Genomic DNA, 24,563 nt, shown 5'->3' with positions numbered 1-24,563 from the left:
ATGAGGAAGCTCTCTGGACTTACATGGTAAAATCTTCAAGAAGAGAAAAAAATCAAGAGCAGAATGTGCTATCTTTTGCAAAAGCTAGAAAGGACAAAAAAATTGCAAATTCTACAAGGATACATAAGTAATGAATATAATTACATATCAAGGTAAGGTGATCATATAATTTGTCATCCAAATGGAACAGTTGGTAGAGTGAAAGGGCATGTTATTAATAATTACTCCAGAACAACAGATGGAAAATGGCACTGTCCTGGACAAACTGGGAGGTATGATCAACCTATATAAAGGGGGCAGAGTGGGAAGGGGAATGGGGACCTTTTTTATTGTACTTTACAAAAAGTACCGGTCTGTGGTGAATTGTAACCAAAAACAACTCGTTCTTTACCACGGGTAGTTAAGGGCTGCCTTAAAGAACAAGGAACGGTAAACCACAGACGTGAGACACGGAACTTGATGAAAATCCGGTAGTTTTGCGTATCGGGCATTTGTTGGGGTTGCACAAGCGACACAGCCTCTTGGAGTTCATCCGCCAATCCGAAGTGGGAGCGTGCGAGCCTGAGCCTGTGAGAGAAGCCCGGGCCGGCCTCGGACTTGAGGAGTGGAGCTTCGCGTCACTCAACCCTGGGGGCGGGCCTAACGCAGGCTCCCACTCTCGGCGGTCTGGCCCACACAGGCGCTACTCTGTGGCATCTCGGGTTCCCTCTAGCCGCACTCTGGAGGCCTACACTCGTTTTCTTTTGGCTGTGAGAGGCCTCGCAGCCTTCGCTGAGCTGGGAGAAAGATGGCGGCAGCCGTGCGACAGGATTTGGCCCAGCTCATGAATTCGAGCGGCTCTCATAAAGATCTGGCGGGCAAGTGAGTATTTCCCAGGGGCCTGGGAGGTGGAGAGTAAAGCCAGAGACTTGTTCTCCTTGGATTGACGGCGGCTTTCGGATGTGAGGCTAGGAGCGGGCCTGATGACCAAGGGGGCGGGCCTGAGGTCGGTTGTGTAGGCAAATGTTGGGAGCAGCAGAAAACTGGAAGGGACCTTGTGTAAGGAGCCCTCAGGACCGTAGATCTGGGGTGACTGTCAACGTTTGCAGTCCCTGATGGCATCCTTTCCTGTATCTTAAGATTCTAGAAGCGCGGTTTGTGGGACGACTGCTTCCATGGCCTTCTAAGCCTTCCCTGGTGCCCCTTCCCATCGCCTGCCGGCCTCTCACACTGAATCGTGGCCTCTCTTTGCCCCTGCTCCCCCCTTTTTTCGTTTTGGTTGAAGGGAAATTTATATTCTGGGACCTTGGTGTAGAGTTTTCTGGGGAGATGGCTTCTTGAGGCTGAGAGGGCTGAGGAGGTATGGCCGCTATCATGTCGTTCAGAGCCACTTGAACCATCTTCTGTGGGTTGTGTTTTGGGTACTCTCCGCCACCAACTCTGAAGAAGGGCACGTAGGCGGCATGTCACCATAACATGGGTCGGGATGTCTAGAGTAGTGATGTTTGCAGGGATCTGGATTGTTTAGGAATTTGGTCGGAATTTATGTGGAAGGCTTAGGTGCACTCCAACTTAAAATTTGTGATATGTGCCTGCCCTGCAAGCGGTGTTAGTTACAGAAAGATGTCAGTTTTCTCTTTGTAGATTTCACAGCACTGTTTTTTGTTTTTTTGTTTTTTTTTGTAATGAACATGCATTCTATTTAAAGTGTGCTTGTCAAGTTGATCCAATTTACATCCCGACGGCTGAGATCACTTTGATCCATTCAATAGGATACGACTGCTCTAACCTGGCCGCTGAAACCTTGACTTTGTTTTATGTTTTTGTCTGGTGGTAAATGTAACCTGCTTTATCAGTGGGAAATTTAGCTGTGTATCTTGGACTTAACTACTTTGTGGGGCAATTTCCCTCTCAGGAAAATGGGATGATCATATATATCCTGTCTGAGGACAAAATGAGTATGTGTGTGTATATGCACTTATATCACACTTACATCACTTAGAACAGTACCTGACACTTAGAAACAGCCATAGGATTGTCGTTGTTACTATTATTATTAAGCAGTTAGTAAATACGTATGGACGTAATAATCCCTGGGTTGGAAATAAGTTGAATATGTCTTGTAGCTCAATCCATTTTGCATGTAATTTTAATAGATTTGGATGAAAGTAAAACTAGCTTATATTTTTTTTTCCATGCCTGCTCTCCTTTTTGTTTTGGTGAAAAAAATAAGTGCATTAGGGCTTCCCTGGTGGCGCAGTGGTTGAGAGTCCGCCTGCTGATGCAGGGGACACGGGTTCGTACCCCGGTCCGGGAAAATCCCACATTGCCGCGGAGCGGCTGGGCCCGTAAGCCATGGCCGCTGGGCCTGCGCGTCCGGAGCCTGTGCTCCGCAACGGGAGAGGCCACAACAGTGTACAGAAAAAAAAAAAAAATGCCCGCGTACAGAAAAAAAAAAAAAAAAAAGTTTATTAGTTATCAGAAGAGATAAAGTTTTCATGTATTTGCGGGATTCTGAAACTTAAGCTAAGCATTTACTTCCTCTGCTCTGAATTGCAGATAAACAATAGTATCCACCTTATTGGGTGCTTTAGTTATTTACTGCTCTGTAAACAAATCAGAAACTTAGTGGTGTAAAACAACTATAATTTCTCAATATGCTTTGGGTCTACTGAGCTATTTTGCTGGTCTTGTCTGGGCCCACTCATACAAGTGCAGTCAACTGGCAGCTCAGTTGGGGTTGGTGGGGCTAAAATGGACTCACATACACATCTAGCTGTTGGCTGGGTCTCTCTCCACACTGCCTCTCATTCAGTAGTTTAGCTGAGGATTCCTTACAGGGCCTTGGGAGTGTTCCAAGAGGGTGAGAGTGGAAGCTGCGAGGTCTCTTAAAGCTACCCTTGGAAGTCTCACAACATCAGTTCTCAAATACTGGTCAAAGTAAGTCACATGACCAGGCCAGATTCAAGGGGAGGGGAAATGGAGTCTACCTCTTTATGGGAAGAGTGGCCAAGTTACACTGGATCCCATTACTGTAACAATCTAGTACACAGGATTATTATGAAGATTAAATAAAATAAAATAATGTGCTTGATAACTGATAGCCAGTGCTTCCTGAGGAAAGTCTTGGCCTTGCCTGTGGGTACATATCTGGTCCTATCTGGGCAAGAACGTGTCATATTTATTTTCATAAGAAAACAGTTCTGCCAGCTACATGCTTTATGAGAGAAATACTCTTGGAACATATCAGTGGTTTTAGGCTTTATGTTAGGAGCTGAGTAACAAAGGATTCCATATTAAGAAGTAATGGAGTAAATTCCTTTTTAAAATACTGATACTGTGTGTTACCAGCAATTTGCAGAATATTTATAACAGTAGTTATTCAATAAATATTGGTTGACTCAATGAATAGCTGAAAAGGTGCAGAGCATATATTTGAAACCAGGTTTGTCTACTCTAAAAAGCTCATTTTTAACCCATCAGACTACACTGCTTTTCTTGTCAAAACTTCAATTAGAAATGCTTTCCCATAACTATGAAATAACACAACAGTCTGAAATTGATGTAAGAAATTATCACATGAGAAGCATTTTTGCAAATTATATAGACTGCTTTTGTACATATTATGCATTGTGTTCGTTATCTCATATAAAGTTTTAGAAGAAGCGAAAAGCCTTGAGAGAGGGAGCATTTGTTGTGATAGCTTATCTTATTCACTTGGCTAAAACCTGTGTGATTCTTCAAAATTCAGTTCAGATGTTATTTCTTCCAAAAAACCTTCTCTGAACAACCATCAACACATGGAGGACCTGGTTAGTTGCTCTTCCCATGCCCAGTGGCATCCTATGTTTACCTCTATGATAGCACTTACTTGTTTTGTCTTTTTACTTCTTGCTTTTCCAACTAGAATGTTATCTCTTTGAGGGCAGGTTTGAGGTCATGGATTATAGGTCTTTGTTGAGTCAATCCTATATAAATATGACCTTTTTTTTTTTTTCCTTCCCAGTTCTGTGGTATGGAGGGTATTCAGAGGAAAATATCAGGCCTTTGAAATCTAAATGCTTCATTTTACAAAAAGCTGTCAATCTGGAGAAAGGAGAGAAAGGGAGACCTTTTAGCTGACTATTAAAAAAGCTGTTTTGCAGAAAAGAAAATAGACTTTTCTACCTCACAGAGGTAGACTTTGGATCACAGCTTTCTAGTAATACAGTGGAATAGAATTGTCAAAAAATAGAGGATACACACACACACACACACACACACACACACACACACACACACACACACGAAACAGAGGTCAGACCTCAAAGTCCTCTTCTAACGCAGATTCTCTGGTTCTCTGTTATTCCCACACACAAGTTTCAGCGGTTCCCATCTGAAGAGTGGAGTTCCCTAAAATCTAGTGTTTACCATATGCCAAGCACAACTTTACTTACATTTTTAAATCTTAAACAGTAGGTGATAGTATTTACATTACATGTGAGAAAACAGAGGTGAAACCCTTTGCTCTGGGGTCACATAGCTAGTGACAAAGCCAGAATACAGTCTGTCTGCTTGGCTCAGAGCCCTTAACTCGAAACACCTACCTACCTTTTGGTTTTATATTACTTTCAGCAAACTGGACTGCATTTCAGACAAATTTTTTTTTGCCTAGAATTTCTGTCTTCTCCTACTCTTTCCCATTTAACACTAACTAAGTCCAAATATTTAGACTGCTTAAAGATCAACCTCATTGGTGGATGAACGTGGAGTCTGTCATACAGAATGAAGCAAGTCAGAAAGAGAAAAACAAATACCATATGCTAATGCATATATATGGAATCTTAAAAAAAAATGGTTCTCATGAACCTAGTGGCAGGACAGAAATAAAGACACAGGCATAGAGAAGGAGTTGAGGACAGGGGGAGGGGGAAGGGTAAGCTGGGATGAAGTGAGAGAGTAACATTGACATATATACTCTACCAAATGTAAAATAGATAGCTAGTGGGAAGCAGCTGCATAGCACAGGGAGATCAGCTCGGTGCTTTGTGACCACCTAGAGGGGTGGGATAGGGAGTGTGGAAGTGAGATGTAAGAGGGAGGGATATGGGGATATATGTATGCGTATAGCTGATTCACTTTGTTATACAGCAGAAACTAACACAACATTGTAAAGCAATTATACTCCAATAAAGATGTTAAAAAAAAAGATCAACCTCATTAGGAAATTATTTCTGTCTTCTAAAAAATTATATTAGCACTTAGCTGTAAGATTTTGTCTTTAATATTCTGCAACTTCATTATGATGTGTCTGTGGATTTGATTTTACTTATGTCAATTAGCTTCTGCTGTGAAATAAACCACCCCAGAACTTCACGGCTTAAAACAACAATCATTTATTTAGCTCATAGTTCTGTTGTTTTGTACTTTGGGCTGGGCCCAGCTGGTTGATTCTTCCCTATTCCACGTGGTCTTGGTTCCACAGGGGCTCCAGGTGCACCTGGAGTCAGCTACATGTAGGCAGTCAGGTCAGGTAGGCAGCTCTGCTTCTCTGTTGGCTGTGGCGGTGGCAGGTGACTGGGCTACATATCTCATCATCCAATAGGTCGGCCTGGACCCATTTATGTGGCAAAGCCGCGTTCCAGCAGATAAAGACAAATTCTCTTAAAGTCCAGGCTTGGAACGGGCACTTTACTTCTATTTCTGTTGCCTTGTATTGGTCAAAACAAGCCCAGATGAAAGGGTAGGGAGATAAACTCTACCTCTTGATGTGAAGAGTTACGAAGTCACATTGCAAAGGGGCATAGATACAGAGAGTAAAAGAAATGTGGGCAATTTTTGTGAGTGCTTTACCGCAGGGGTCCCCAGCTCCCCGGGCGTTGGACCGCTAATGGTCCGAGGCCTGTTAGGAACCGGACCGCAGAAGAGAGCAGGAGGTGAGCTACGGGCGAAGCTTCATCTGCCGCCCCCCATCGCGCCCTGTTGCTCGCGTTACCGCCTAAACCACCGCCACGCCCCAGCACACCCCTTCCATGGAAAAATTGTCTTCCACGAAACCCATCCCTGGTGCCAAAAAGGTTGGGGACCACTGCTCTACCGCATTATCCTGGTTAAGCTTCATTTTGTTTCTTGAATCAATGGATTGGATCATTCATTGTTCTGAGAGGTTTTTCAGCTCTCTGTCTCTTTATTTTATTTTATTATTATCATTATTTTTTGCGGTACGCGGGCCTCTCACTGTTGTGGCCTCTCCCGTTGCGGAGCACAGGCTCCAGACGCGCAGGCTCAGCGGCCATGGCTCACGGGCCCAGCCGCTCCGCGGCATGTGGGATCTTCCCGGACCGGGGCACGAACCCGTGTCCCCTGCATTGGCAGGCGGACTCTCAACCACTGTGCCACCAGGGAAGCCCTCTCTCTCTTTAAATGTTGCCTCTGTCCCGTTCTATTTTCTCCTCTAGGCCCCGGGTAAAACCCTTGTTAGGCCTTGTTACTGTGACCTCTGTGCCCCTTACTCTGTCTTCTGTACTTTCCATTTCAAGGCTTTATTCTGGATAAGTTCTCCTACTTTCTAGTTTGTCAGTTCGTCAAATGTGTCTAGTCTGCTGTTAAGAACTACACCGAATTTCAAGTTTTGGTAATATTATTTTTTAGTTCTATAGCTTTTGGTGATTCTTTTTTCAAATGACACTATTTATGGTTCCTAGTTTCTTCTGAAACTTTTTAAAAGCCTGTCTTTGTCTCTATAAACTTGATAAACATAAGTGTATTTCAGTCTTTCTGGTAACTCCAGTATCTGGAGTCCCTGTTTGTTGCTATTGACTGTTGTTTTTGTTGATTCCAGCTAATATTGTCATATGCATTGTAATGTTTGTTGTTGGCAAATTATTTTTAAATGTATTTTTAGAAACAACTGGAGGTCTATGATGTTACCTTTCAGGGAGGATTTTCATTTCCTTCTGCTGGACACCTGACAGGGTTAGGAGTCTAGGACCAAGGCTTCCAAATTTATTGGTCTTCTTACTAGATGATCCTTGGAATAGAATTTGTAACCATACTTCCAAAGTGCTAGTGTTTCCTCCTTTGGCAGGTAAAACACCTTAGATTCCTGTTCTAGTTTTATCAGTCAGCCGGAAATTGCAACTTGCCTTTCAGCGTTTCCAGCAGATGGCAGAACACCCCAGAGCCGAGCCCACTTTTCCCCAGCAGAAGTGCCTCTTTGCCTCTCAGCTCTCTTTCCACAGTCAGCAAATGCTTTCAAACAGAAGCTATGGTTCACGTCTTTGCGCTTAGTCTCTTCTCTTTACTCTTTCTTGTTAGGATTTTATGCTATTAAATTTTTTTTTCATTTCTTTCAACTTTTTATGTTGTTTTGGAGGCAGGATTGGTCCAATATCTATTTCACCATTACTGTAAATGAAAGATCTGTGAATACATACCTGTTACACTAATTTTGAGCATAGATAGTGACTGTGGTACAGTTTCATGTGTGTATGTTTTATTTACCTCCAGATTCCTTTCAAGTGCCAAGAAATCAGAAATTGACATACTGAACTTTAGTTCACATACATAATAGATGCTCGATAAACATTTGTTGATGATGATGAATGGATAGGACAGATGCAAGGTGCCTTAATTAATTTTCTTTTCCTCCATAATATTTTTTAATGAAAAAATATTTGGTACTTGTCATGTTCTCCACATCAGTCACTTTTCCATCTTTTCCATTGATTTCGATTGGGTTTTTTTTGGTGTTCTCAATACAGATTAGTTGATTGATAAGTTATGAAACTATATATTAAAACTTAAATTATTAGCAAATTTTTATAAGTGAGACATTGTCATCTTTGAATACAATATTGTTAGTATAAAATAACTGGGATTTAAGAGTAAGAGGGTTTAGCCATAGTCTTCATTTAATTGATTATGAAAAACAAGCCAATCTAAAAAAGAAATAATAAACCATGAATGCATTAACTAGAACCATGCCCAGGGCAATAAAGTAAATGTATAAATATAGATATGGAAAATATATGTGTATATGTGTGTGTATATATGTATATATGTAGAGAGAGAGAATGAGTTTTGTTTGTTTGTTTGTTTGTTTTTTGGCTGTGCTGCACAGTTTGTGGGATCTCAGTTCCCCAACCAGGGATTGAACCCAGGCCACGGCAGTGAAAGTGCCGAATCCTAACCACTAGGCCACTGGTAAACTCCCGAGAATGAGATATTTAATGTAAATAAATTTTTAGATAACTGTATTTCATCCCTCAAATGTAGCAATTTTTAAAATGACAATTTTTTATTTTAAAGCTTGATAATATTTCCTTGCTTTCTTGGAATTGTTTGTCTCTTCTTTTGGAGTTAGCTATCTTTTCTGTCAGTATACCTGCTTTCTTACAAAGCCGGTTTGATTCACTGCTGTTTTGAGAAATCGTATCACCAAGGCTGTGAGAATATTGTATGAGCTGATAATCAGTAAGTGCTGAATTGTAGCTTGAGGGTGTGCCCTACAAATACAAGTCATAAATTTGAATGAGTTTGGGCCCTATTTGTATATTTTTATTTCTTGACTATATTCTGGATAATGCTCTGAATAATTGCAGTTAGGTTTGTAAAATGCATTAACTAATGCTTTTAATAAATATGATTGAGACAAACAAAAGGGATAAAGAATAGTATAATACCAATGTACCAACCACTCAATTTAAGAAATAAAATGTTACTAATACTGCTGTATCTTTGAGTCCTTATGATGTGCCAAGTACTCTTCTAGGCATTGTATATATAGCAGTAAACAAAACAAAAATCCCTGTCCTCATGGAGTTTACAGTTTAGGAAGGAACTTACCATTGCCTAATAATTGTTAGTGTTCTTGTTTTCAACATTTCCCCATCATTTGTAGAATGCTGATTTGAATTTTGTGTGATCATGAATATTAGGCAGAATGATTATTGGAACTGAATGCAAATAAAGAACTAATAGGCACTGAAGGATGTTCTGTCAGGACATTTGGCTTGGTGGAATGTATTTTGTACACACTAAGACATTTAATCTCTAATATTTGGCTTCATTGCATAGTCAACATTATCCTATTGTTGGTAAACCTAGATTCATTAGGTCCATAAGGAAAAGGTTCTGGGCCACCTCAAGTAATGTTCTTGTGTGTACTTTAGTGAAGGAAATATAGCTTATCTTTTGAGGCACTTGAAAGAAAATTGACGTTTCAAATTCAAAACTAAAACTTGAAAGAAAAAGTGGCACCTTAGATCCATTAACTTTGATTTACTCTTTTTGTGATAGACATGAAAACTTAAAAAATGGTGATATACTGTAAAGAAAACTAGAAGAAGTAGCACTTTGAATTACAGATTTAGTGTTTCTTGTGATGAACTAGAAACTTAAAAAAAAAAATCTGTAGTGTACTATGAAGAAAACCACAAACTAGAGCACTATGAAAGAAACCAGGGTAAATAGAAATGAACAAACATCAAAGTTAGCATTAGACTATATAATGCCTTCTAAACACTTTTTCTTTTTGGTATTGTTTTAGGTATCGTCAGATACTGGAAAAAGCCATTCAGTTATCTGGGGCAGAACAGCTAGAAGCTTTGAAAGCTTTTGTGGAAGCAAGTAAGTGGAATGAAAATTCTGTGTTTGCCTTGTATTGCTGAGTTAGGACTTAAAAGCTTGCTCAAGCCTTGTTTTATATCAGATTGTCAGTATAATTTACATTGAGATTAAATTAAATATGCATTGAGCTTGATTGATTTTAGAATTTAAACTACTTACAACTTGATATTTGATTGTTTTTCAATTGTTTTTCAATGTGAAGCCATTGTTACATTTACAATTAAGGTTTTGTATAGTTATTGATAAAGCAACTGATGGAGAGACAATATAGCAAATGATAAAAAAGAATAGTCTGGATTCAAATCCTGGTCTGCTATTTTATTAGCTATGTGATCTTGGGTAGGTTATATAACCTCTTTGTGCCTCCTTTTCCTTGTCTATAAAATGGGGATATGATACCTACCCTGTAGAATTGTTGGGAGATTAAATGAGTTAATATCCATAATGGAGTGCTTAGAATAGTACCTGGCACATGATAAGTACTAGATAAGTGTTAGCTGTTGTTAATGTTAAGAACATTTCTTTTGAATGGGAACTAGAAATTTCCATTCTTTAAGACACTCTTCCCCATTCCCTGACTTCTAACATATCCAGTTATCTGGAAAATTACTCAACATTCAGGCTGGAATTTATCCTGAGTTCACAATATTAATGATACTTGATAGTGCTTTACAGTTTACAGTGTGCTTTCATACACATTATCCATCACACAGGCTCCTTTTCATAACCTTGTGACTAACAATGCAGGTATAGATAGCCCTATATAATATATTATAAAATGAGTCTCAGGATTAAGTGACTTTTTCCCCCAAGGACATTCAGTTAGTCAGTGACAGAGCCCAGACTAGAAACTAAGTTTTCTTACTTATAGTTCTTATTTAATTATATTTCCCTGAGAAGTCCTAGTTTGTATAGTAATTTCTAACAGTTATAGGTACCTAATGGCATTTGTAATGAAACTGTTCTCAGTCACATCCAGTATCATCCAATTCCAATTAATATACTATAAACTGATTAGTTACAAGGCCTGTCAGTTACTGCCTCAAAAAATTGGGGCCTGCAATGTGAGACAAACTGGCAATGGTTTCAGAAAAACTCTTTTAGTGGCTTTTTTTTTTTAAGACCGTTGCACTTAGTAGCAAAAGAGTAGTGCTTTTTATAAACTTTGATCTTTATATAAACTTTGAATCCAATGAACCACCAAAAAAAAAAAGCAGTCGGGCTTCCCTGGTGGCGCAGTGGTTGAGAGTCCGCCTGCCGATGCAGGGGACACAGGTTCGTGCCCCGGTCTGGGAAGATCCCACATGCCACAGAGCAGCTGGGCCCGTGAGCCATGGCCGCTGAGCCTGTGCATCCGGAGCCTGTGCTCTGCAACGGAAGAGGCCACAACAGTGAGAGGCCCGCGTACCGCATAAAAAAAAAAAAAAAAAAAAAAGCAGTCTACTGTTAAAATCATTTGCATCAACTGAATAGTTTTGAACTGTCATTTATTTCCCCAGTAACTACTGATTTAAACTTATCTAAGGAGTGGTTCACAAGCATGATGCATCTTTTTAAAATGTAATAATAGTGATAATAATAACTAACATTTGCTGAGTGCTATGTGCCAGGTATTGTTTAAAGCACTTTATGTATATTGCATTTAAGCTTCACAGCAACCTTATCCACATGTTACAGAAGAGGAAAGAGAAGCACAGAGAAGTTAAGTCTCTTGCCTGAGGGCATGTAATCAGGAGGATTTGGAAGCAGTGTGGCTCCAGAGTTTTCATCCTTAATCATATATAATAATACATCATAAATGTTTATAAACAGTATCATAAAATATGTCTATGCATCTAGTGCTGACCTAAGTTCTTATTTATTGTTTTTATCAGGAAAGTACAAGTGGCAGTGACTGTCACTACTCGCTTTATTTAAACTTCGTGAAAATTATTTCACTGTTTCTTCTTTAACTCTTTTTTTGTAGCTAGGTAGAATGTAAGAACATAAATAAAAATATTAAGTGTTTCTGTGCCTTCACTTTGTAGAAAAATAAAGAAGAGAAAAGAATGACTTAAAATTCTCAACTGTTAAAACTTTTTCCCAGCCATTTCTGTTTCTTAGAAAAGTTGTGGTATTTTTACTGTTTTGTTGTAGTTGTTATGTGATCAGATAATTCAGCATAAGGAAAACTGGTTCTATAATATAAGGTCACAGGGGTGTGGAGATCCCTAAATAATGCTTTGAAGAGTACACTGGTATATATTATTTTTAGTATTAATTTTAGGTGAAAATTGATTGCTTAATGAAAACATAAATTACTCATGTTTTCTTATCCCTTACTTTTTTTAACAAGTGGTAAATGAGAATGTCAGCCTCGTGATCTCTCGCCAGTTGCTGACTGATTTCTGCACACATCTCCCTAACCTACCTGATAGCACAGCCAAAGAAATCTATCATTTCACCTTGGAAAAGATCCAGCCTAGAGTCATTTCATTTGAGGAGCAGGTAAAAACCTAGAGCAGTGGTTTTTGTTTTGTTTTTAGGACTCTGTTTATTATGTGTTTCTTTTTTTTAAAAATTGAGATATAATTGATGTACAATATTATTATAAGTTGCAGGTGTACAACATAGTGATTCACGATTTTTAAAGGTTATATTCCATTTATAGTTATTATAAAATATTGGCTATTAGAGTGGCAATTTTTAAACTTGAGATAGCAGCAGTTATTTTGAGAGATACTATTAAATTTTTAAAGTAGGTAATCATTCAACTTCATTTTTACAAAACAGTGTGCCAAACAGCGTGCCAAACAGCATTTTACAATGTAAGATCAAATAAATATCATGATGTTTTAAGTCCAGCTGACATTTGCTCATATACTATAATTTGGTTTTATGAACCAAATATTACTCTTTAGATAATTTTTTTTAAAATTTTATGTATTTATTTATTTATTTTATTTTTGGCTGCGTTGGGTCTTCGTTGCTGCGCACGGGCTTTCTCTAGTTGCGGCAAGCAGAACCTACTCTTCACTGCGATGCGCGGGCTTCTCATTGCAGTGGCTTCTTTTGTTGCGGAGCACGGGCTCTAGGCGCACGGGCTTCAGTAGTTGTGGCGTGCGGGCTCTAGAGTGCAGGCTTCAGTAGTTGTGGCGCACAGGCTTAGTTGCTCTGCAGCATGTGGGATCTTCCTGGACCAGGGCTCAAACCCATGTCCTCTGCATTGGCAGGCGGATTCTTAACCACTGTGCCACCAGGGAAGTCCCTAGATAATTTTTAAAAATCAGGTAAATTGTTGATTAGGCTAAGAACATAGGAGAACTCCAGCATTATATATGCAGTGACACAAAAGCAAAACTTAATATTTCAACTAAATTATTGCCATAATCCACATTGCAGAATGTGTTAGTTCACTCTTTTGATATTCTGTAAATGCAAAAGTCATTAAAAATTTGGGTAGTCTAGGTAAACTTTTACTATTTACTTGCCTGCATAATATGTTGAATGAGAGCATTGTCACAATAGATTATCATCTATTTATTTTAACTAGTTTACTAATATCAGCGGAAGTAATTTAACATGTATACCTCCTATTCCAGGTTGCTTCCATAAGACAGCATCTTGCATCCATATATGAAAAAGAAGAAGATTGGAGAAATGCAGCCCAAGTGTTGGTGGGAATTCCTTTGGAAACAGGACAAAAGTATAGTAAATAGTGGATATAAAACGTGTATAATTGTTCACTTACTTTTTTTTTTTACATTCTGTTACAGGAAACAGATAATGAACAATTTAATAAATAAATAAGTAAAATTTGTACTATTTTAGAAGGTGATAAGTGCTATGGGGAAAAGGGGCAAAGTGGGGACAGGATGTATTATTAAATAGGGTGATTAGAGTGGTAGGGTAGTCCTGATATCACCTTTTCAAACACTTGAAGGAGGTAACAGAGTAGCTATGAGCTGCCTGAGGGAAGAGTTATCGGTAGATCCTCTTAGAGAGGATGGCTAGTGCAAAGCCCCTAAGACTGGAACATGCTTGGAGTGTTTTAAGAAGAGCAGGGAGACCACTGTGGGTGGAGTGAGCAAAGGGGAGTGTGATAGAGGGTGAGATCAGAGAGTATTGGGTACCAGATTACATGGGGTCTTGTAAGCCATTGTAAGGCCTTTGGCTTTTTTTCTAAGTAAAACAGTGGGGAGCCATTGGAGGATTTTGTACAGAGGACTGACATGATCTGATCATGTTAGATCATTCTAACTACCGAGTTGAGAGTAAACTGTAGACATGCGATGATAGAACTAGGGACATTAGTTAAGAGGCTTATGAGCTACTGCAGGTGAGATGGAGATTGTGAGAAATGTTGGACCCTTGATGTGTTTTTAAGGTAAAGCTAAGGGTTTCTCGACAACTTGGACATGGAGTACAAGAAAAAGAGCCAAGATAAGTCCTGAGTTTCGGTCTGAATAACTGGAAAAATAAAGTTGCCATCTACTGAGTGGTAAAGAATAGATTTTGAGGGAAGATCAAGAGTTCTGTTTTGGACATGTGATAACCAAGTGGAAATATCTAGTAGGGAGTTGAATATATTAGTCTGGAGTTTAGGAGAGAGGTCTGGACTAGAGATGTACATTTGGGAGTCATTGATATATAAATGGAACTTAAAGCCTTTAGATTGGACGAGATCTCCAAGGGAGGGCATATAGGTAGAGAAGAGCACTGAGTACTGAGCACTCTGACATTAAGAGGTCAGGGGCAGGAGGAAGATACAGCAAGTGAGGATTGTCCATTGAGGTAAGAGGAAAACCAGAAGAATGTGGAGTGTGATATCTCAGAAGCCAAATGAGGAAAATGTATCAAGAAGGAGCAAGGGATCAACATGGTGTTGATGGTCAAGTAAGATGAGGAGTTGAAGGTGAACCGTAAAAGGTAGTAACGTGGAGGTCATTGGTGACCTTGGCAAAAGCTGTTTTGCTGAAATGGTGAGAGTGAAAGCCTGATTGGAGCTGTTTAAAAAAGAATGGGAAGAGAAGAATTGGAGATGGTGGGCATGGGCAGCTCTTTGGGGAAGTTTTCATAAAATGGAGCAGAGAAGTAGGGTAGAAGATGACAGCGGAGGTTAGGCTGAGATTATTTTTTCTTTTATGATTCAGTGGAAAGCAAAAATTTGACATAGGGGAGTAGTGGAGAGGATTCTTGCAGGAGTGGACTAGAGGGGAAGGAATCCAGTGGAGGGATAGGCTTCAGATAGGAGCATGGACAGTTCATTTGTGGCAGAGTTTCTCAGCCTGGGCACTCTTGGCATTTTAGATCGGATAATTCTTTGTCCTGGAGGCTGTCCTGTGTATTGCAGATGTTTAGCAGCATCAGTGGCCTCTACTCACTAGATGCCAGTGACACCACTATGCCTAGTTGTGACAATCAAAAATGTCTGTAGGGCTTCCCTGGTGGCGCAGTGATTGAGAGTCCACCTGCCGATGCAGGGGACACGGGTTCGTGCCCCGGTCCGGGAAGATCCCACATGCTGTGGAGCGGCTGGGCCCGTGAGCCATGGCCGCTGAACCTGTGTATCCGGAGCCTGTGCTCCGCAATGGGAGAGGCCACAACAGTGAGAGGCCCGCATACCGAAAAAAGAAAAAAATGTCTGTAAACATTGCAGATTGTTCCCTGGTGGGCAGAATAGTCCCAGTGATCTATGGTAACAGCCAGGAACAGAGTATATGGGTGCAGATATTAGTAATGTGGTGATGGAGTTTGTGCAAGTACTGTTTTCTTTGATTGTTTCAATACTCTTAGTGAAGTTGGAATCAGAGTCATCAGCTGAAGTGTGGATGGGGGTGAGAGTTGTGAGGTTGAGGAGATATAAGAATATCAAAAAAAATTCTCTGGGAGAGTGAGACGGTGTACAGCATTAAGGCTCATTTAAAGGTCATAGTCACTAAAATGGGATCAGTCAGATTGGTTGGGTGTTTTTCTTCATCAGAGTTCGGCTACATGGTTGCAGGAAAGGAGTAGATGAACTATTAGGTTTAACCAGCATTATGATTTCGCCCAACCAGTATGACAGCATGAGAGGGGCAAGGGAGACGAGCGCACGTGCAATTCAGTGATGGAAATGATTGACCATAGGAATTAAGCCAGGTAAGGAGGAAGTGAGGCCTTTAAGGGGAAAAATACAATAACTGTAGTAGGATCAGTGGTTTGGAGTCACAATGGGTTCAATGGATTGTTAGGTTTGAGATACTAGAGAAAATGAGATGGAAAAACAATTAGAAAAAATTAAGATGACTGTTATCCAGCCAGTCTTACCTTTGATATGTATTTTAAAAAATATTTATAGTTCTTTAGGAAACATTCCTCCAAAGTATATTGTATAGAAGGATGAAAGGTGTGAAACTCTTGGTTGTATTATTAAACACACTTCCTCTTTCAGTTGGCAAGTATAAAAATACCAACTGAATGACAAAAAATATTTTCAGTTACTTCTCTTTTACCAGGTGAATAAGGGATTCTTTTTTTGTCTTCATTAATATTTGTGATCATAAGTCAAACACTACTTCAGGCATCTTGCCTTTTGTGCATTTATGAAATTGTTAGACAGTGATGCCCGTTGAAAAAGCAATCAGTATATTAAAAAGCCTTCATTCATACGCAGATGTTGAATTTTGTTTTCTAAGGCCTCTTGTTAATTTGGGTTTTTTCTTGGATAGTTTGAAAAGGCTGGAGGCTTTCTTAATTGCTTTGGTCTTATTCTGTCTGGAACAGTTTCTCCCTAGCACAGAGCAAATGATTTATTTTCATTGGTAGTTGATGTAAATATAAAATAGATATTGTTCTTTGCAGTGGTGGTAATTATCATTTTGAGAGTACTATAACATTATCTGTGAGGATACCAAGAACTGAAAATTCAGTGGTTTTTCTAAACAAGTTAAAGTGATTTGGGTAAATTATTGAGAGCCTGTTTCTTTAAAAAATGATTCACTCTGATTCTGAAAATAATGGACATAATAGATATCTTGGCATAAAATATGGAAATGCAAAAAATATGGTGCTATTTGTAGCAGTTTATGTAAATATGAGTTGTGAATGGAAATAATATAATAAAAAATAATAATATATGACTTATGGAAAATTTTGAATTGATATAAATTTTTTTTTTTTTTTTTTTTTTCCTGTACGTGGGCCTCTCACTGCCGTGGCCTCTCCTGCTGCGGAGCACAAGCTCCGGACGTGCAGGCCCAGCAGCCATGGCCCACGAGCCCAGCCGCTCCGCGGCATGCGGGATCCTCCCGGACCGGGGCATGAACCCGTGTCCCCTTTATCGGCAGGTGGACTCTCAACCACTGTGCCACCAGGGAAGCTCAATATAAAAATTTTTGCAGAATTAATTTCAAAGCTGGGCCAAGTCAGTTGTAAACTCTGTTCTTGCCAAATGGTGGCTCCACTTTTACTGGTAAATAGAATTAATTTTTCTGTGAGGATTAATCTTGAATTATGTGAGTTTTGAATTATGTTAGGTCTTCAGTTATACATTTTTTGCATAAAATGTGACTATTGGGATAAAGAAGAAAAATGAAAACCACCTGTATTCTCAGAGATAATTGCTATTACTATCTTGATATGCATGTATAGAAATACATTTGGATGGTGTTTTATGTACTGTTTTATCCAATTTTTTCACTTAGCAAAAACTTATGACTATTATCAGAAGTAATTATTATAATAACTGTATAGCATCTACCATCTTTATGTACCACAACTTAATTGATTACCACAAATATGATTATGGGCGATTTCCATTTTTTTTATTACGGATATTTATGAATAACTTTACAAATGAATATTCTGTACATATATATGTATGTACAACCATGATTTTTTTTTAAGGATTTATTTTTTAGAGGTAAAATACAGTAGGTAAAGAGGATATGCATTTTTAAAGCATTCAAAGGATGTTTGGAGAGCATACTGCCAAATTGTTTTCCAGGATGGTTGTACATGTTCATAGTTTCCCTGGTAGTATATGATATGTCCCTGAACTGAGCTTTTTTTTTTTTTTTTAAGATCTTTGATTTGTGAGATTATCTGAGGATTAGAAGAAGCTAAAATAAAATGAACAAAGATAAAAATAATAAAAATTCAATAAATCTTATTCTGGAAATATGTTTTAGCTTGTCTACGTAATATACTGCAATAAAAGTATGATTCCCTTATATTAACAGAATATATATAAGGAAAAAATAATGTATTTCCTACCACTCCCAAAATTTTCTTGATGAAATATTTAGTTATTCTGTGTCTTTCTGTTATACCCTAGACAGTACAATGTAGATTATAAACTGGAGACATACCTGAAGATTGCTAGGCTATATCTGGAGGATGATGATCCAGTCCAGGCAGAGGCTTACATAAATCGGGCATCATTGCTTCAGAATGAATCAACCAATGAACAGTTACAGATACATTATAAGGTAACAGATGAGCTAATTTGGAAAATTAATTTTGTATTGGAGAATCCTTCAGTAATAAGGTGCTCCAGAATATCTGATAAATACTGTTATATAATAGAAATTTTCTTTTGCTTTTTATTTTTAATTTTTCTCCCTAATTGAAACATTTTCCCTCGTATAGGTCTGCTATGCACGTGTTCTTGATTATAGAAGAAAATTCATTGAAGCTGCACAAAGGTACAACGAGCTCTCTTACAAGACAATAGTGCACGAAAGTGAAAGACTAGAGGCCTTAAAACATGCTCTGCACTGTACCATCTTAGCATCAGCAGGTAAATATGTCATTTACACTTTAATGAACAGTAAGTTATCTTTGCTTAATAATTTCAGGTTCATTACTATTTGAGGATTTAGCAAGGAGCTATTCTTTAAGAGGATGTCTTGTTAATAAAATTATGATAAATTTAAACAGTTAAAAACAGCGCATTGCTAACTTAAGACATTTTAAAATATGCATTTATCAGCCTGTCAGGTATTAGGAGTAGTTAAGAGGTAATCTGAAGTTTAGTTCTCCTAAAATATCACTGAAAAAATGGATATTAAATTGAGAATTAGACAAAGGGAAATGAAAATTAAAATCTAGAAATGAGTGCTGTGATAATGTACTGCTTTGGGGTTTGTTTTTTTTTTTATATTCAAGCCTCAGTTTTAGACCTGGTGCTTATCTTTTTCTTCCATAAATATAAATAATAAACTATTCTGTATTCTTTTTTACTAAACTGTAACATGTAAATCATTCAACTTATAAAGCAGGAAAGGGCATTGAGAGGAAATGCTGATAATTCTAAGCCATGGCTTGCTTTTCTAAATCATTTTAGAATGTCTATTTTTTTTTTGTGGTACTCGGGCCTCTCACTGTTGTGGCCTCTCCCGTTGTGGAGCACAGGCTCCGGACGCGCAGGCTCAGCGGCCATGGCTTACGGGCCCAGCCGCTTCGCGGCATGTGGAATCTTCCCGGACCGGGGCACGAACCCGTGTCCCCTGCATCAGTAGGCGGACTCTCAACCACTGCGCCACCAGGGAAGCCCAGAATGTCTATTTTTGAACTGTGTTTAGTTGAGAGCCTAATGACATGTTCAGACTACACATTTCATTCTCTTTGTAGCAGTCATCTTATTTATTTTATTTTTGTTACTGAAAAGGCAGTACATAAAATGGACTGCTTGTACTCTGAAGAACTATTACTGATTCTTTTATTTCCTTGAATATAAAAGTGTGTATCCTCTTTTTTATACACAAATGATAGCATGATAAATACACTTTTACAACTTTCTTTTTTTATGTGGATATTCATCACAGTGGTCTTTATATGTCATTACATAAAGCTCATTCTTTTTGATTTTCTATTGTTTGGCTGTATCATAATTAGTCAATTATAAACAATGCTGTAGTGATTATACACATATGTGAATATATGTATAGGTTAAATTCTTGAATCTAAGGGTACATACATTTAAAATTTTGATGGAAATTATAAGTTGCCCTTTAATGTTAGACCTTCTAAACAACAATATCTTTGTGAACCTGATTACTCACACACACATTACCAAATTTTTTTGTCCTTGCTAACCTGGTAGAAGAAAAATAGTATTTCATTCTAGTTTTAATTTGCATTTCATTTATCATGAATACTCTTGGATATCTTTTCATGTGTTTAAAAAAGTCGTTGAAAAACCCAATCTTTTGAGTGAATTATCTGTTTATGTCCATTAGCCATTTTTTTGTTTTTATCTTTTTTTTAATAAAAGCTCTTCATGTATATAAGAAATTAACAGTTTTTTTCTCCCAATTTATTGTCCCCTTTTTAGCTGTGTTTATGAAATTTTTGCCATGCAGAAACTTTAAATTTTTATATAGTTAAATATTTTTTAATCTTTTATGGTTTCTGGGTTTTGTTGACTTGCTTAGAAAGGTCTTCTCTATTGTGAAATTACATATTTTAAATTCCTTCATGTTTTCTTCCAGTACTTTAAGTTTTCACATCCTCTGGACTCAGGACCCCCTTAGACTCTGAATAATTGAGAACCCTGGAGAGCTTTTGTTTATGTAGGGTATATCTGTTGATTATTGAATTAGAAATTGAAGTGAGAAATTTTAAAATATTTATTAATTCATTTAAAAGTAACAATAATAGATCTCTTAGGTATAAACGTAAATGACATTTTAATTAATTTTATTTGTTTTTTGGTTGCACCGCACGGCTTGTAGGATCTTAGTTGTCCGACCAGGGATCCAGCCCAGGCCCTGGGCAGTGGGAGCACACAGCCCTAACCACTGGACTGCCAGGGAATTCCCGACATTTTTATAAAATAGCTGTTTTTTCTAAAACAAAAAAAGTCAGAGAATTGGAATTGTTTTACTTTTGACTCTACAAGTCTTTTCATTGTCTAGCTTAATAGACAGAAATTGAATTCTTAAATGTACTTCTGTGCTTAGCCTGTTTTGATGTTTTGGTGGGAGTATATGAAGAAAACCCAGCCTCACACAGATATGTAGTTGGAAAAAGGAGGCATGTTTAGTGATTTTTTTCAGATAATCGTGGGTATTCATCTTTGATACTATAACTTGACAAGTAGTGTAGTTCTTATGGGTTAATTGGAATGTGGCATCTGAAACCATATCAGTGAACATTTTGCACTCTATAATGTCAAAATCTTGGTCTGTCTTCAACATTGATGGATCTTTTACCCATGTAAGATTTTGTACCATCATGTATTTGTTGTTTGGAAAATGTTGGTTTGCTGATTTATGCAGAGCTTCCAAATATTGATGTACTTTATTATCCAATATCCAATGTATTACCACTGATCTCATCAGAAAAACCTTTAAGTATTGGAAGGTTGTCAGCTTCATAGTGGCAGATAGAAGTTTTCAGAAATTTTAATTTTTTTCTTTAAAACTCAAATTTTATCAAGGGCAGCAAATGCTGTTGATTGGTGGTAACAGGCTCACTTTGTTCATTTTTAAGAAAATGTCTGCCAAATACCTAAGTCTGGAAACCATAATTTGTCAGTTGTTATTTTAAGTGAATGTGTTTCATGAAAGAGAGACTAGTTCAGCTTGCACTGTTTCCTTGGGACAACCATTATACTTTGGTTTATAGCAAAAGTTCTGTAAGTACATTTCGCATTTCGTCACACAAAATATTAAAAAGGTATGTTCTCAAGTGTCAAGATTTAATGAAAATAATTTTTTACTGCTGCTAGGACATTCTTAAGTGAAACTATCTCTTTTGACTGTTGAGTGTGTGGCATAATATAGTTTGTTGCCAGTGCCACTGCCTTGATTTGTGCTATGGTGCCAGTAGTCTTTGCCACCATTGCTTTTGCACCAGCAGTGCAAATGTCAACTCAATGAAGAAGGCACAGGATGTCTTTGTTATTCTAAATTTAGTGTCAACCACTGATCCCTTGAAAAGGTCATGGGGACCGCCTTTGAGAATCGCTGCTTCAGGGTTTCATTTTTTACCTTCATGCTTCCTCCTAGTCATGATCTCTAACCCTTGCCCCCCAAGAGTAATCACTAGTATAGATTAGTTTCACCTACTTAAATTTACCTATAAATCCTAATCCAGTTGGAATTATTTTAGTGTAAGAAATGAGATAGGAAATTAACGTTTGTTTGTTTGTTTTTCTAAATGGCTAGTTATTTGACCTGGCATTCTTTATTGAATAATCCGTCTTTTTTTTCCCTGTTGATTTGAAGCACACTGTAGTAGATTTCTGGACATAGTATTCTGTTCCGTTAATTAGCCTGTCTATTTATGAATATACTTGTACTATGCTCTTCAAATTATTATAGCTTTATAGTGTTTTATTATCTTGCAGATCTACTTCCCCTTCATTACTCTTTTTCTAAACTTTCCTGGCTTTTTGTCATATTTGCTTTCTCTCTCACTCTCATGCGCACACACACATATTTTTTGATGTATCATTTTAAAGTAAGTTGTAGGCCATCATGACACTGCCTCTTTATACATTATGTATCTCTGTAGAACAGGAACATTTTTCTACATAACTGCAATACCATCATCATCCCTAAAAAAATTAACAGTGATTCCACTGTAGAATTTAGCAGCTGGTCCATGTTATCACTGCCCCAGTTAGCTCAAGAATATCTTTTATACCTGCCTTTTTCCCCTTGAACAAGGAGCAACTTCATGTGTGGTGATTATGGTGATTATGGCTCTTTAGTCTTTAGACTCTTAGTCTAGAGTAGTTTCCTTATTTTTCCTGCCAACTTTATTGTGATATAGTTGACATACAACACTGTATAGTTGCCTCACTTAAAAAAAGAAAAAATACTGACTTTGAAGTTGTTAGGTAAAATGTCCTTCATCCTAGATTTTTTGATACATATATATTGTTTTTTTATTCCTTAATCCCCTATATTTCCTGTAAAATGGAAGTTAGCCAGAGGTGAGATTAGATTCAGGTTATTTTTTTTCTAGCAAGAATACCTTATAATGATGCTGTGTACTTGCTGTTGAATCACGTCAGAGAGCACACACTGTCAGGTTGGTCCCACTGTTAGTGATGCTGAGTTTGTTCATTTGATTAAGGTAGAAATTCCATTGTAAAGGTACATTGTCCTCTGTGTATTTTGTAAATAATTCATGGGGTGCTGCTTTGACACTACAAAAATCCTGTTCCCCAAATTCCTTTCACATATTCCTTTCCATAATTTAATATCTATTAATAATCTTTGCCTGGATCACTCATTATATGTGTAATATAAAATAAAAATGAAAAATGTTGATTTACTAATTCTTTTCTTCTGTATTTATTAGATAGTATTCTTCAGGAGCTTTCCTTTTTTCTCCTTTTTTTTTTTTCCCAAATATCACTGTGGATTTTTTCTTAGCTTATTTTTCTGCATGTATAATATACACACAGAAAACTGTACATATCAGAAGTGTACAATTTGCTGAATTGTCACAAATGAATACCATCACGTAATCAACATCCAGAACAAGAAACAAAATATTACCAGCACCCTGAAATATTCTGTCCTGCTTTCTCCTAACCACTGGCCCCAACCCCTATCCCCCAAGAGCAATTGTTATTTTGCCCGCTTCTTGTATTTATATAAATGAAATCATATAGTATATATACTCTTGTCTTGCCTCTTTTGCTCAGCTTTATGAAATTTATCCACACTGTTACATTCAGTTTCTTCATTTTCATTGTTATGTGGTATTCCATTATGTGAATATACCACAATTTGTTTATCCTATTGCCTTCTTATTAGCTATTAGTAGTAGTACTGCTGTGAACATTCTTGTATATTTGACTCTGTTTTTTATTTATTCAGTGTGTCACAATAAATTATAGTTGTTATTCTTTTTGATGCTCAACTTGTCCCAAATATGACCAAATTATGTCTTTTTGACACAGCCCCATTAGTCTTTGAGTACTTGCCTGAAATGTATCAATAGCATAAAAAGATGCTTCAGGCTCCTTTTGTATTTTCCCTGTTTCAGACATGAAATCAGCTATTCTCTAGTTCCTTTTAATGAGGATAGTGAGATCAGGTTACTAGATATGCTCATTGATGCTGGGTATCGTTGTCATTAGGCTCTTTCAGTATATAGAGCTAAAAATAAATTTAAAAAGAAAAAGTTTGTTCATATTATTTCCATTAGTTCAGTTTTTAATGTCATCAGTTGTCATGTATTTTTTCACCATTTAAAGGTCCTTGAAGGTATAAATTGAAACTATGAAAATCAAGTTTCCCATCTGAGAAATGTTTGTTCATCTTTTATAAATTTTTTATTATTAGGGGAAGAATGCATGTTCATTGTAGAAGTACAGATAAGCAAGAAGAAGAAAATAACAACTATAACTGGAACCACATGTAACATTTTGGCATATAGTTGGCTCTCCATATCCAGGGGTTCCTCATCTGCAGATTCAACCAACTGTGGATTGAAAATATTTTGGGAAAAAAAATTCTAGGAAGTTCCAAAAGGAAAACTTGAATTTGCCATGTGCCAGCAATGCTTTACATAGCATTTACATAGATAGATCATCTCTAGGTATTATACATAATCTAGAGATGATCTAAAGTATAGGGGAGGATGTATGAAGGTAATGCAAAAACAATATCACTTTACATAAGTGACTTTTGCACCTGCAGATTTTGGTATTTATTGGGGGGATGGTCTTGGAACCAATCCCCATTGGATACTGAGGGAATGATTGTATATCATAGTCTTCACAAATGAATATACAGTTAATCCTCATTATTCACAGATTCCACATTTGTGACTTTGCCTGCTTCCTAAAATTTATCACCCCCAAATCAGTACTCAAAGTATGATGCTTTCACAGTCATTTGCAGACATGTGCAGAGCAGCAAAAAATTTGAGTCTCCCTGTTTATGTTTCTAGCTGGGATCGAACAAGGCAATGCTCTACCTTGTTTCAGCTCTCATACTATAAACAAGTGTCCTTTTTGTGGTCTATTTAATACCACATTCTCCACA

General features: G+C 37.6%; 1 protein-coding gene across 2 annotated transcripts in view; it reads left to right on the top strand.

Annotated features, from left to right (window-relative positions):
• The first annotated feature begins 701 nt into the window (after positions 1-701).
• COPS4 (COP9 signalosome subunit 4) overlaps positions 702-24,563 on the top strand; it is a 36,957-nt gene continuing 13,095 nt past the window's right edge. The window contains exons 1-6 of one of the 2 annotated variants that reach the window (XM_060012253.1): positions 702-861; positions 9,509-9,588; positions 11,924-12,075; positions 13,170-13,273; positions 17,885-18,038; positions 18,199-18,349. In XM_060012253.1, coding sequence (XP_059868236.1) covers positions 788-861; positions 9,509-9,588; positions 11,924-12,075; positions 13,170-13,273; positions 17,885-18,038; positions 18,199-18,349 — 715 coding nt within the window. In that variant the 5' untranslated portion in view covers positions 702-787. The remainder of the gene's footprint in view (positions 862-9,508; positions 9,589-11,923; positions 12,076-13,169; positions 13,274-17,884; positions 18,039-18,198; positions 18,350-24,563) is intronic. The other variant, XM_060012252.1, reaches the window with a different exon arrangement.

The sequence above is a fragment of the Delphinus delphis genome, chromosome 5 (genome assembly GCF_949987515.2).
Source record: "Delphinus delphis chromosome 5, mDelDel1.2, whole genome shotgun sequence".
In the NCBI taxonomy this organism is placed as follows: domain Eukaryota; kingdom Metazoa; phylum Chordata; class Mammalia; order Artiodactyla; family Delphinidae; genus Delphinus; species Delphinus delphis.
The sequence above is the reverse complement of the archived record's forward strand: the minus strand, read 5'-3'. Positions and strand labels throughout refer to the sequence as shown.